The 14678-nt window shown below is 39.3% G+C and overlaps 1 protein-coding gene across 1 annotated transcript; it reads left to right on the top strand.

Annotated features, from left to right (window-relative positions):
• Nucleotides 1-233: 233 nt before the first annotated feature.
• LOC132155482 (uncharacterized) lies at nt 234-13575 on the top strand. Its single transcript, XM_059564286.1, has 7 exons — nt 234-359; nt 12590-12767; nt 12931-12971; nt 13042-13104; nt 13186-13236; nt 13308-13443; nt 13544-13575. The coding sequence occupies exons 1-7, from the start codon at nt 234-236 to the stop codon at nt 13552-13554; spliced, it is 606 nt and encodes a 201-aa protein (XP_059420269.1). The 3' UTR covers nt 13555-13575.
• Nucleotides 13576-14678: the final 1103 nt, after the last annotated feature.

Here is a 14678-nt window from a genome sequence, read left to right as displayed (position 1 = left end):
CATCTAATTTACTCTTATGCGGTTCAGCTTTTTTCTCGGCGGGCCAATCGATGTTTAACTTGGCTACCGCACAAGTAACCACCTCCAACAACTCCTCATACTGTGGTGACTGAGAAGGCGATCCATTGAAGCTCTCCACATCCACCTCCTCAGAGGCAGATAGGTGGAGCATCGCGTCCGCTTCCCGGGGTGAAGTAGCGCCAAAGCGTGCTTCCAATCCCAGAGAGCAGACAATGGATCTGGCAGATGAGGAAGAAGATAGGGACTCGCCGTCTGCATTCCTTCTACCAGATCCAACTGCAAACCCCACGAGTGCAGCTGCTGCTCTGCCTCGGCGGAAGCGGGGCCAACACTGTGAGGCACAATTGTGAAGGCTCCCTCCTCAAAGAGAGCCCTCCGAGGGCGAAAGTGTACGTAGGGGAAGCCACTCACAATACAGACAGACGGCTCTCGCGAGAGAGAGCAGACCATGCACAAACTGTGTGTATCCCCACTCAGGATGTATGACATCACGCCCATTCATGGGACTGATTACACATGTTATTCAGAGCTGGTCACGCTGAAGGGCGTTCCCATAGCATTTTTGGATGCAGCTCGAGTTCCTGAAGGGGAACGGAATTCCTATAGCCTAACGCGCATGGAATATGCCACATTTTGGACGAATAAATGAAAAGTAGGTAATTACACTTGAATCAAAACATAATATGGACTAGTGTCTATAAATATTACGCGCAAAAAGACAATATATGAATCATGCACCTTCTGCGTGTCTGTGGAAATCAGGCGGGGACTAGACATCAGGGAGAACCTGGACAATTCCCAGTGTCCTGGCTGCAGATTTGGCCTGCTATTTTAACAGCAGCCGCCCATTACTCACAATCACTCAAAATACTGTATAAAGGACATCATTATCTATGGTAATGTTACAGTAATAATTCAGCAGAAAAATTATCATATTTTATAATAGGTTTAGGGGGAGCTAGGGCAGACAACAACACAACCCTTACGAAAATGAATTTATCCCCCCGAGGATTGGTTTTTGACCGTGGATTTGAAAGATGCTCACTTTTACACTCACATAGCCCACCGTCACAGACCATTCTTGAGATACGTGTTCGAGGAAGTGGCCTATCAGTATGCAGTCTTTCCTTTTGGACTGTCCCTGGTCCCCCGCACTTTTATGAAGTGGATAGACATGGCTCTGTCCCCTCTCAGTAAGATGGGAATCCATGTATTGAACTACCTCAACGATTGGTTGGTTTTAGCCAGATCATATTGGGAACTGAACGCTCACAAAGAGCTGCTGCTCAGTCACTTAGAGTGCCTAGGGTTGGTCATCAGCTCATGCAAGAGCCAGTTGTTGCCCAGACAAAATCACAACATGGGCTCAGGAATACTTCTAGAAAACATTGTTAGTGAACACAATCCACCGTGCCATTCGCTGTTGCCAGCTTAAACTCTTTAGCTCAAAAAAGAAGCCATATCTAAACATGATCCAGAAGTGCAGGTGTTTTCTCTGACCCAAGGCTCATTTAAAATGGACTGTGGCAAAGTGGAAAACTGTTCTGTGGTCAGACGAATCAAAATTTGAAGTTATTTTTGGAAAACTGGGATGCCATGTCATCTGGACTAAAGATAACAAGGACAACCCAAGTTTTTTATCAGCGCTCAGTTCAGAAGCCTGCATCTCTGATGGTATGGGGTTGCATGAGTGCATGGGACATGGGCACCTTACACATCTGGAAAGGCACCATCAATGCTGAAAGGTATAATCAAGTTCTAGAACAATATTTGCTCCCATCCAGACGTCGTCTCTTTCAGGGAAGACCTTGCATTTTCCAACATAACAATGCCAGACCACATACTGCATCGATTACAACATCATGGCTGCATAGAAGAAGGATCCGGGTACTGAAATGGCCAACCTGCAGTCCAGATCTTTCACCAATAGAAAACATTTGGCGCATCATAAAGAGGAAGAAGCGACAAAGAAGACCTAAGACAGTCGAGCAACTAGAAGCCTGTATTAAACAAGAATGGGACAACATTCCTCTTCCTAAACTCGAGCAATTTGTCTCCTCAGTCCCCAGATGTTTGCAGACTGTTATAAAAACAAGAGGGGATGCCACACAGTGGTAAACATGGCCTTGTCCCAACTTTTTTGAGACGTGTTAATGCCATGAAATTTAAAATCAACTTATTTTTTCCTTAAAATGGTACATTTTCTCAATTTAAACATTTGATGTCATCTATGTTGTATTCTGAACAAAATATTGAAATTTGAAACTTCTAAATTATTGCATTCTGTTATTATTCACAAATTGTACAGTGTCCAAACTTCTTTTGGAATCGAGTTTGTAGAATATGATGAAATGCCCATCTACTAATCAACTCAAAAAACCTGCAAAGGTTTCCTGAGCCTTTAACCCTTGTGCATTGCTCAAATTCACTACCTTTCGGTATGTTCGTGATGAAAACATCCACTCAATTAAACTGCTGTAAAAATGTGTCAGATTCATATTTTTTCTCGATTTTTTTGTATAAACCTGTTAATCAACTTCAGTCCTAATCAAAACTACCAAATGTTTTTTTAAAAAATCCAAGATTTTAACTCTTTAATTGTCAAGTAATAAATGATGTCACTGATTTTGGGGGAAAATACACACAAAATGACTTATTTTTAATATAAAAGTAATTGTGGCTGGATTTTTTGTTTTACTTTTTATAACAGTCTTGGGCATGTCAAAAATTAGTAGCAACATTGGCTTTGATGCATTTTTAGTTTTTGTGCAGCATTAGATTAAAATTTTTTCTCCCTAATTTGTTGTTGGTGGCTGTTTTTGCCCCATTGACTTCCATTATAATGACATTTTTTGATTGCAAAGCCATGACACCATATAATCAAGCATTCTTGATTGTTTGTGGTTTTCCCTTTTGGGAAGAGATAAAATTTGTTATTTTTACAGTTGATCACTAGGTGGGACTGTTAACCCTTTAGATAGGCCTGTGCAAAAAAGGCTTAGTTTCTGGTTTGTATATGGAGTTATATGGAGTATAACAGCAAATTATAGTGTTTGTGTGTGTGTGAGATTCTTGATTGTTGGTGGTTTTCCCTGTTGGGAAGAGGTAACATTTGTTATTTTTACAGTTGATCACTAGGTGGGACCATCAACCCTTTAGATAGGCCTGTGCAAAAAAAGCTTAGTTTCTGACTTGTATATGAAGCTATATGGAGTATAACAGCATATTATATTGTGTGTGTATGTGTGTGTGTGTGCGAGAAAGAGAGTGAGAGTGAGTGTGTGAGAGAGACCTTTGCCTCTTAGGATTTTAAGATTTTAAACTGTCTTCATCAAGAAAAGACGAGCATTTCACACATAGACCATCCATACTTTTCACCATCAAAAGGCAGCAGGTGCATAAACACACTTCTTTTTTTATTGTTTACTCCATGTAGTTCTGAGAGCATGAGGTGTATATTTGGATTTTTTCAGATACATCAAGGTAAGTGCACAAAGGTCTCTCTCACATCCTCACTTTCTCTCTCTCTCACACACACACAAACACTATAATTTGCTGTTATACTCCATATAATTCCATATACGTACAAGCAAGAAATTAAGCCTTTTTTTGCACAGGCCTATCTAAAGGGTTAACGGTCCCACCTAGTGATCAACTGTAAAAAAAATAACAAATGTTACCTCTTCCCAACAGGGAAAACCACCAACAATCAAGAATCTCTCTCACACACACACAAACACTATAATTTGCTGTTATACTCCATATACAAGCCAGAAACTAAGCCTTATTTTTGCACAGGCCTATCTAAAGGGTTAATGGTCCCACCTAGTGATCAACTGTAAAAATAACAAATTTTACCTCTTCCCAAAAGGGAAAACCATCAAGAATGCATGATTATATGTTGCCATGGCTTTGCAATCAAAAAATGTTGTTATAATGGAAGTCAATGGGGCAAAAACAGCCACCAACAACAAATTAGGGAGAAAAAAATTACAATCTAATGCTGCACAAAAACTAACAATGCATCAAAGCCAATCTTGTTACTAATCTTTGACATGCCCAAGACTGTAATAAAAGGTGAAAAATATCCAGTCCACAATCACTTTTTAAATTGAAAATATGTAAATTTGTGTGTTTTTTTCCCAAATCAGTGACATCATTTATGAACTTGGTAATTAAAGAGTTAAAATCTTTATTTTTAATTTTTTTTTAAACATTTGGATTTTTTTTAAACATTTGGTAGTTTTGATCAGGACTGAGGTTGATTAATAGATTTATGCAAAAAATTTGAAAAAAATATTTATCTGATACATTTTTACAGCAGTTTAATTTAGTGGATGTTTTCATCCACGAACATAACGAAAGGGTCGTGAATTTGCCCAGAGTGTACCGTTAAGTTTTTGAAAAATTTCTCAACTTTACCCCTAGTGGGAGAAAACGTCCCCAACAACGCATAAGGGTTAAAATGGTCTCTGACAATCATTGACACCCTCCATAAGGAGTGTAAGTCACAAAAATCCATTGCCAATAAGCTAGCTGTTTACAGAGTGCTGTATCCAAGCATGTTAACAGAAAGTTGAGAGGAACAAAAAAACTGTGGAAGAAAAAGATGCACAACCAACCGAGGGAACCAGAGCCTTGTGAGGATTGTCAAGCAAACTGGTTTCAAGAATTTTAGAGAACTTCACAAGGAATGCACTGAGGCTGGGGTCAAGGCATCAAGAGCCACCACATTTAGAAGTGTCAAGGAATTTGGCGACAGTTGTCGTATTCCTCGTTAAGCCACTCCTGTACCATAGACAACGTCAGTGGCCTCTTACCTGGGCTAAGGAGAAGAAAATATGGACTTGTTGCCATTGGTCCAAAGTCCTTTTTTCATATGATAGCAATTTTCAGAATTTTATTTGGAAACCAAGGTCCTAGACTCTGGAGGAAGGGTGGAGAAGCTCATAACCAAAGTTGCTTGCAGTCCAGTGTTAAGTTTCCACAGTCTGTGATGATTTAGGGTGCAATGTCATCTGCCGGTGTTGGTCCATTGTGTTTTTTGAAAACCAAAGTCACTGCACCCGTTTACCAAGAAATCTTGGAGCACTCCATGCTTCCTTCTGCTGACCACCTTTTTGAAGATGCTGATTTCATTTTCAAGCAGGATTTGGCACCTACCCGTACTGCCAAAAGCAGAAGCATACTTTCAAAGAAACCTGGGCTTCCATACCACCTCAGCAGCGCCACAAACTGAAAATCTCCATGCCACGCTGAATTGAGGCAGTAATTAAAGCAAAAGGAGCCCCTACCAAGTATTGAGTACATGTACAGTAATTTAACATACTTTTTACAACTATTTTCAAAATGAAAGTTTTAGTATAACCTGCAGGGGAGCAGGGATGTGTGAACTGAATATGGTGAAAGTACAGTGTGTTAAAGTAAATTAACTATTTTTCATAATAAAAAATGTGTAAAATCGATTACTTTCAAAATTAAAGTTGTAGGTAAACCAGCAGGAGAGCAGTGATGTGTGAATTGAAATTGGTGAAAGTACAGTGTGTAACAGTAAAGTTATTAACCATTATGTTCAATAAAGGTGAAGTTATTAACTATTTTTCTTAATAAAAAATTATACAAATTGTGTAAAAGCAATTACTTTCAAAATGAAAGTTGTAGTATAACCAGCAGGAGAGCAGTGATGTGGTAACTGAATTTGGTGAAAGTACAGTGTGTTACAGTAAAATTATTAACATTTTTAACAATAGAAAACATAAAAAATATGTAAAACCAATTATTTTTAAAAACCAGTGTTGTAGTATAACCAGTGGGAAAGCAGTGATGTGTGAACTGATTTTGGTGGAAATACGATGTGTTATAGTAAAGTTATTAACCATTATGTTCAATAACAGTGAAGTTATGAACTAATTTTCATAATAAAATATCACAATTTTTTTTAAAAGCAATTACTTTTAAAATGAAAGTTGTATAACCAGCAGGAGAGCAGTGATGTGTGAACTGAATTTGGTGAAAATACAGTGTCTTACAGTAAAGTTATTAACCATTATGTTCAATAATAGTGAAGTTATGAACTATTTTTCATAATAAAATATCATAAAAAAATATGTAAAATCAATTACTTTCAAAATGAAAGTTGTAGTATAACCAGCAGGAGAGCAGTGATGTGTGAACTGAATTTGGTGGATGTACAGTGTGTTACAGTAAAGTTATTAACCATTATGTTCAATAACGGTGAAGTTATTAACTATTTTTAATAATAAAATATCATAAAAAAATGTGTAAAAGCAATTACTTTCAAAATGAAAGTTGTAGTATAACCAGCAGGAGAGTAGTGATGTGTGAACTGAATTTGGTGAAAGTACAGTGTGTTTCTGTGAAGTTATTGAGTATTTTATTAGTAGCCTTTTTTTGCGTTTTGCACTTTGCAAACGGTCCCATCGGACTTGTCTCTCAGACGCCAGCGCATTAAGATCAACGTATTTTGTACAGAGCGAAGGAACACTTGTTTTCAGGCAAACTCGCTTGTAGCTCATTTACTAAATCACTACAAGTGAAAAGAGCCTTAATTCGTGTACTAAAAACATTTTGCTCGCGAGTTATTGATCGGAAAAAGTTGAATCTGTGAATATCTTGCCAATTTTACCAAACTATCTTAGACAGTGATTAATAACAGATAAACACTGGTTGAAAACCAGTACGAGACACACACTCACAAATAATTTAATCTGGAGTGAGCACAACCAAAAATATCTCCTACTTGATCAGGTCGTATAGACAAAGTTCTAAAGAACACTAAAAGAAATGTTTCTCACTTCACCAAAATCCTATATCCTTATACAAACACAGTCAAAATAATAAGGTACTGACACAGTAAAGATTATGGTATGGTAGTGACTGGAAATTTTCACTATCACCTGACACATACGATCTGATCTGATCTACGGAGAATTACACATCAAAAGTTCACACAAACAGATCCTTGGTTCCCTTGTATATCAAAGAAAGATTTTACAGTAATATTTACCCAGAAAGACAGCATCATTTCATAATAAATCTCCCCGATGCCAACACAAAGAAATGGCACTTGACTACTTCATCGGATAATGACGAAATGGCTGTTCTGTTCACAGTACATGCAAACAAGAAATCTCATGAGCAGCGATCGGTGATCTCTTAAAGGGGCCATACACTGTTGTATTTATACTTCTGGCCACATTCATAAACTCTTCGACTGCACTCGCAAGTGAATCTTAAGTTATTTTGTGGGATAATGAAACATATTCTAAATAAACTATATACATAAAAATATATTTATTTTCCTCTTCACATTGTTTCTTGTAACTCTTCCCTCTAAGTCACATGCTTGATTGAAAAACTCATTATGCAGCTCATTAAGAGGACCTGTGTCATAATATTCATGGTCAAACACGCCTACACGCATGTGCCCTTTTGAAACAAAAAGTGTCTTAGAAAATTGAAATCAATCCATTGTTTTCTGTGAGCGAGTAAACAAGATGATTTTCACATCATTTTGAAGCAAAAATTCTAGGCTACAAGCTCCAGGTTTGACAGTCTTGTGAACAAATATTCTGTATGTCTTTATGACCTTATTTCAGTGACTTCAAAAAAAAAAAAAAAAAAATTCACTAACCACACACAAATGTTGTTTTCTCAAAAACACAATGATGTACATACATGCTACTTACATATTATTGTAGCCCATTTTGTACTGAATACAGTGTTTTCAGACGTTAACCATGTATATTTTTATAAGCAACTGAAATAAATCTAAAAAGTCAGGGCATGTCAAAACTTCTCCAGACCCCGAAAGCACCCTTAGACCCCAGAGGGTTAAGTATAAAACATGAATGAAATTAGGTAAAGGGGTGCAGAGCCAGTGGTGATTTTATAGGCAAACATCAATGCCTTGAATTTTATGTGAGCAGCTATTCATAGCCAAATTGATAAACAGAGGTGTGATGTCCATTCTTTTTGGCTCATTAAAATTTTATCTTGCAACCACGTTCTGGATTATGTGTAAAGGTTTAATAGAACTGGCTGGAAGACCTACCAAGAGAGCATTGCAATAGTCCAGCCTGGACAGAACAAGAGCTTGAACAAGGAGTTGTGACACATGTTCCGAAAGAAAGGGCATGATCTTATTGATGTTGAATAAAGCAAATCTGCAGGACCAGGTAGTTTTATCAATGTGGTCTGAAAAAGAACTAACTGGATGGTGAAATTGTGAGGAAACGATGGGTTTGCTGGAAATACAATCTGTCCTGTCTTGGCAAATTTGAGTTCAGACAGGAACCACTTCGGCAAGTTTACTAGAGTTTATTGAAAACAATTTATCTTTGGCGGTTCCTTATGGGGGTTCTTGCTCCCAAAATAATTGAAGATTCAAGAGCTTTAAACATTAACCCCCGGAACCATCAGCTTGGAAATACATGACAATTAAGACTCTTAATGTCTTTAAAGCAAACAGTGATAATCATGTAAATGTGGCATTGGGACGTCTATCCTGTAGCCTGGTTATGAAGATGAGTGTCTCTCAGCAGTGAGGTCCATGCCTGCTAAGACTTGAAAGCCTTAGTGATCTGAAACAAAGAAGACGACAACCAGAAGGTGCACAGTAATATGCTCATGCTTATAAGGGGAGAGAGGGAGGGTTGCGAGTCGTTTGAGCATGCTTAACGAGCAGTGGTGCCACGAATATATGTCCGTGTCTAATAGGAGAGTGGTAGTGATTGGAATGATGACAGCTGACCGCATCAGCTGGTCGCAGCCTATGCTTCCGGGGCCTGACTGAACTAACACTGCGCTCAATTTCAGACAGGAACCACTTTGGCAAGTTTACTCGAGTTTATTGAACACAAAGATTGTGTATCATATAGAGCCTATGCGACACCATATAGGTGATACAGAATGGGATTAATATCTGATCCTAACTGCACTATATGTCAAATACCTGTAACTGGTACAATGTATCACATGTTTTGGGAATGTTCAGTAATTAATCATTTTTGGACTCAAGCTTGTTGGGACTTGGAAGAACTGATTGACCGTAAGATTACTATGCATCCTTGCCTGTGCTTGCTGAATGATGTCTCTTCTTTAAACCTTGACACAGTGGACAAAAGGATTATTTTTTCGGGTTTCTCTGCTGCAAAGAAATCAATAATCGCACTTCGGTGGGACCCTAAGGCGGACATCTCAAGACTGGTTACTGAATATGCAACATATAGTTATGATGAAATGCTCCTTAGCTAGATTTAATAAAGCTAAACAAAGAATGGGTACAGGCCTGTCAAAGAACTGTTAAATCTATTGGCCTGTTTACCTGTTCTTTAGGTAGTGAGATGTAGATGTATCTCCTTAGAACTGTGAAGTATCCTTATCTAGGGTGTTACTATGTCATCTAAAGTATTCATCTTCTATACAAGTAGAGCTGACAGAATTTGTTTCATATCTTTGTTATATATATATAAACTCAGCAACCTTTTTTTGAAAGTACAAAAATTGAGCTTAAACTAGCTCACAGTAAAATTAATATTAAACTCACAGGAAACACTCAAAAACACTCAACCACTCCTAACCACTTACAAGATCTAGTAAGATAAGTCAGATTAAAAAAAAAAACAATGTCTAGAAATATGAGATAATCCATTGTAGATTAATTGGATTTAATATGGTATTCATTGGCTATGTTTACATGCACAATTTTTGCTTCAATCGGACTGAATTCATTCCGATTGATGGATCTGAATCAAGTGTTTACATAAATGCTAAATAAAGTGATCAGGTTGATTTGCATGTTTATGTCACAAGCTTCAAATCATAATAGATTTCTTTTTTAAATGTACACCCTGGTCAAAAAGTGAAAGTCAAAAGTGAAAGTGACATTTAGATAATATGGAGTTCTTTCAGTTTCGTGGTTCAGTCAAATGTTTACATGCACTCTTAATTGTATTACTAGAGGAATAAACCACCCCTTCAATCTGATTAAAATTTAATTCAGATCGAGCTCAATCGGATCGATTAAGGTTTTTACATGGAGGCTTTTCAGTCCGATTGAGCAGCCAATCTGATTACAAATGGATTATTTGGTTGCATGTAAACGTAGCCACAGTGGTATAAATAATCATACTCTTAAAATGTATAACCCACAATGTGTAAGTATTATAATTGTTGTTATGATTACATATGATCATGCATTAATGCCTAGGAATACACTTATAATTTATGCTGGCTTCATAGAAAGTGTTACCGGATATTCTTTTTCTGACTGAAACTCGGCTCACTACTCAGGATCTGTGCTGCCTTTTTTTAACTGCTACTGTCAAATGTTTTTTTTTTTTTTATTATTATTATTTTTTTTTTATCCACGTTCAATGGGCTGAGGTGGATTTTTGGTCTCCATATACTGTATAAAGATATTTTCTCCTGTCATCCTGTTGTGCCAAATAAATATAATAGCTTTGAATTGCAGTTGTTTTCATCAAAACTGTTCATGCATCGTTTGGTTGTATGGATCTTCTGACTCCCAAAGCACAATAAGGACTTCTTAATTGACTTTGCAGACTTTTTGGGGGATTTCAAAATATGAACAATTTCTAATTTTAGGAAATTATAATGTTCATGTTTTTTTGTACTGCAGATCCTCTAGTGAAGAACGCCATTTTTAAAAAAGTTGAGTTTCTGCCAAAATCAGTATTGTATCTGGTCTGAATCGAAAAGTACATTTTTAATTTTATGCAAAATGCGATACCCGCTGAGTTATTAGATCATGTTTTCTCCTTTTTTTCCCAAACCGCAACAAACACCAGTCTCTGTTCTCTGCAGAGTGCGATATATCAGCTCAACCAATCACAGAACACCATTACATGCACTCTGAATGAACAAAGACTCCATGGAACAGATAGAAACAGACCAGTTTTAAATAGAAAGGTGAAAAGGATGAAAGTGGAGACAGCTGAGTGCAATTAACAGGTGTGTAATTAACAGTGATGAAAGGGACAAAGGCTTTGTGGGAAATGTATTGTCTGCAGTGGGAGGTTAGTATGGGGAAGTGAGGCCACTAGTGGACACCCAAGGAAACACAGACCAGACACTGTGACATTACCCCCCCCCCCCCCCCCCCTCTAAGGAGCAGCTACCAGATGCTCCACCGAACACAAGAACAAACCAAGGAACACAGAGACCAGGAGGGAGGTGGACTGGTGGAGGATAAGGGGGAGGGACGGAGGACCAGTCGTGACGAGGCTCTGGAAGTTCAGCAGAGATGTGACGAGGCTCTGGAAGTTCAGCAGAGACGTGAAGAGGCACTGGTAGATCTGTGGTGATTTGACTGGGTTCAGGAAGATCAACTGTGGCTTGACTTCGTTCAGGAAGATCAACTGTGGCTTGTCTTCGTTCAGGAAGATCAACTGTGGCTTGATTTCGTTCAGGAAGATCAACGGTGACTTGACTTGACTCAGGAAGATCATTGGTGACTTGACCTTGCCCGTGAAGAACACTGGTGACTTGACCTTGACCATGAAGATCATTGGTGACTTTACCTGACTCAGGACGGTCAACGGTGATCTGACTCGACTCAGGATGGTTAACGGTCAACGGGGGCCTGACTCGACTCTGGAGGCACTACGGGGACCTGACTCGACTCTGGAGGCACCACGGGGACCCGACTCGACTCTGGAGGCACCACAGGGACCTGACTCAACTCTGGAGGCACCACAGGGACCTGACTCAACACTGGAGGGACCACGGGGACCTGGTCAGTGGGGACCTGACTCGATTATGGACGGTCACCTGTGGCTGTCATCTTGTGCAGTGGCGCTGAGCCGGCGGCCATCTTGTGCAGTGGCGCTGAACCGGCGGCCATCTTGTGCAGTGGCACTGGGCCTGCTGCCATCTTGTGCAGTGGTGCTGGGACGGCGGCCATTTTGTGCAATGACGCTGTGCCGGTGGCATCTTGTGCAGTGGCGCTGGGCCTGTGGCCATCTTGGGCAGTGGCTCTGGCCTGGCCACCACCTTGTGCCGTGGCGCTGGTCTGGCGGCCACCTTGTGCAGTGGAGCTGGGCTGGCGGCCATCTTGTGCAGTGGAGCTGGGCTGGCGGTCATCTTGTGCTGCGGCGCTGGGCTGGCGGCCATCTTGTGCAGTGGCGCTGGGCTGGCGGCCCTCCTGTCTGGAGACACAGGTCTAGAGTCGGCCAACATGTCTGGAGAGACAGGTGTGGCTGGGGTATCCCACTTTGACCGATGGTCTAGGTCAAGTCAAGTCAAGTCACCTTTATTTAAATAGTGCTTTAAACAAAATACATTGCGTCAAAGCAACTGAACAACATTCATTAGGAAAACAGTGTTTCAATAATGCAAAATGATAGTTAAAGGCAGTAACGTTAATTGCTTTCACGCAGCAGCAACTTAAGTGAAGGAAAAAGAACCTGGCAGCAGGTGAAAATAAAATATAAAAATATAGTTCAGAATGGTAAGTAAATCTAATGGTATTTATATATGTAATCAATGCCAGCTAGGTTTTTTATGTATTTTTTTTTAATTGCAGCGACCAAAAAGAAGACTTGAGGTTGCTGGCACTGGGGGAGGGCCACCACCAGCCAGCTTCACTCCTGCAGAGGACCTGGCTTTGGAAATTAATAAAGGGAGGCCCGTCCTTGAGGGAATAGAGGGGGGGACATCATCTAAAATGATATCACGTAGTATAAGGAGTGAGTATATAAAAGGTGTGTGTGTGTTTTATTATCATTATTCCTTCCTGACTAACTGATTTCCTCCTTCCTTAGGCATTGTAAGCCTAAGTACATCATAGCAGTAATGTCACGTAGAGGTACTTGTGCTACTGTAATGGTGCATTTTGGTAAAAAAAAATATATTTTTTCTATCAAGATTCTGTATGCTTTATGCATCCACCAGACATCATGTTGCCTGTGAGTATGAGACCTTTTAAATCAGTCATGTAAGCTAATGAGTTTAACTGAGTTTAATCAGTGGTCACAGGGAGAAGGCCCATCAGTTGAGGAGGATGAGGAGACTGTGTCTGTATGTTCAAGGAGGCCTGAGGTAGTCACAGGTTCCATGTGATACTGTATTGAATATTAAAAAGTGTACTTGTGTGATAAAATGATCATAATGTGTTTTCAGGATGCTGACACTGTTCTAGAGCCCTCTCAGTCTGGGACCACATGTGACAAAGTGAGTATTATGAAATAAAAACAATGTGACAAGAGTATTCAATGAAATAACTTAAATCTATGTTGCTACAGAACCCAGAAAACATAAAAGGAGTGTATAAACGCTACCTCCTTAAACAAATGGAAGCGATTGATATCGACATCCAGTATAAAAAACTGAAGATGAGGAAGTTGGAGCTGGAAATTCAACAGCTACAGAAAAATGCAAGTAGAACTACCATTTTTTAAAAAGGAAAAGAAAAAAAAACATTACCTTTTTGATCACTTTCCACAACATTTATTTGTGTGTTTTCACCCCTAACAGGCAGATTCACTCTGAATAAAGACAAATCACATTAAATACTTTGACTTCTGTGTTTGTTCAACTAAGGAGAAAGTTGAGGGGCCAGTGGAAAATTTTAAAGGCTACACATGGTTTAGACCATATTAAGCAAAATAATTATTTGCATATGTGTCTCGTATAAGTCTGCCTGTTTCGTTTTCTTCCAATACTGCTTCATTGCCAAAGTCTTCCTCTTCAACAATCCTTGGTTGCCTCTCTCTCCTCAGACAAGCAATGTTATGGAGCACTACACAAGCAACTACAATGTCACATGCCCTAGGTGGAGTCACTCTGAGGTGCTTCAGGCACTCAAACCTTGACTTTATTAGCCCAAATGCCATCTCTATGCGACCTCTTGTGCGTGCATGGGCAATGTTGTAGCGGTGCTGTGCCTCTGTCTGGGGCTCCTGATAGGGAGTCAAGAGGTAAGGCAGGCATGGGTATCCCTTGTCTCCCAGCAAAACTCCTGAGAATTCTCCTGCATAGACAGAATGAATATATATAGATATATAATGTAGGTTTTTTTTCTTCTTTTTTTTTTAAAGACTTTTTGCGATTTAAGTGATTACTAGCATACCTCTTGCTAGTTGCTGGTAGAGAGATGAGACTCTAAAGATTCTGGAGTCATGCACAGAGCCTGGCCATTTGGCCTCTACATTTGTGATGATGCAATCTGCATCACTAATCATCTAAAATAAATTAAACCTGTAGGTCACTACATTTTAATTGCAATGAACTAAACACTGGTGCCCAGCTTAGTACAGAACACTCAGTGCTAGAGCATAGCCTTCAATATCATCTCAGTGGGACCGTACCTGTACATTGATGCTGTGTACTGATTTCCTATTCACAAAGTCCGCTTCATGTGGACCAGACGGACACTTAATACGCACATGGGTGCAGTCCAATGCACCGATAACATTTGGGAAACCTAGGAAAATTATTTGTTTGTTTTAAATATGTCCCATGTAAAATCAACAGTCAAGAAATATTTCCATGTTTTATAGTTATTTGAACTTACCAGCTATTCCAAAAAGGCATGTTTAATGGTACGAATAGCTTTGTGGCCAGGGAATGTGATGAACACATTGAGCAGTCTTTTTAAAGAAAGGTACACAGTT

This window comes from Carassius carassius, chromosome 13, assembly GCF_963082965.1.
Source record: "Carassius carassius chromosome 13, fCarCar2.1, whole genome shotgun sequence".
Lineage (NCBI taxonomy): Eukaryota > Metazoa > Chordata > Actinopteri > Cypriniformes > Cyprinidae > Carassius > Carassius carassius.
Note: the sequence above shows the minus strand (reverse complement) of the source record. Positions and strands in the feature narration are given on the sequence as shown.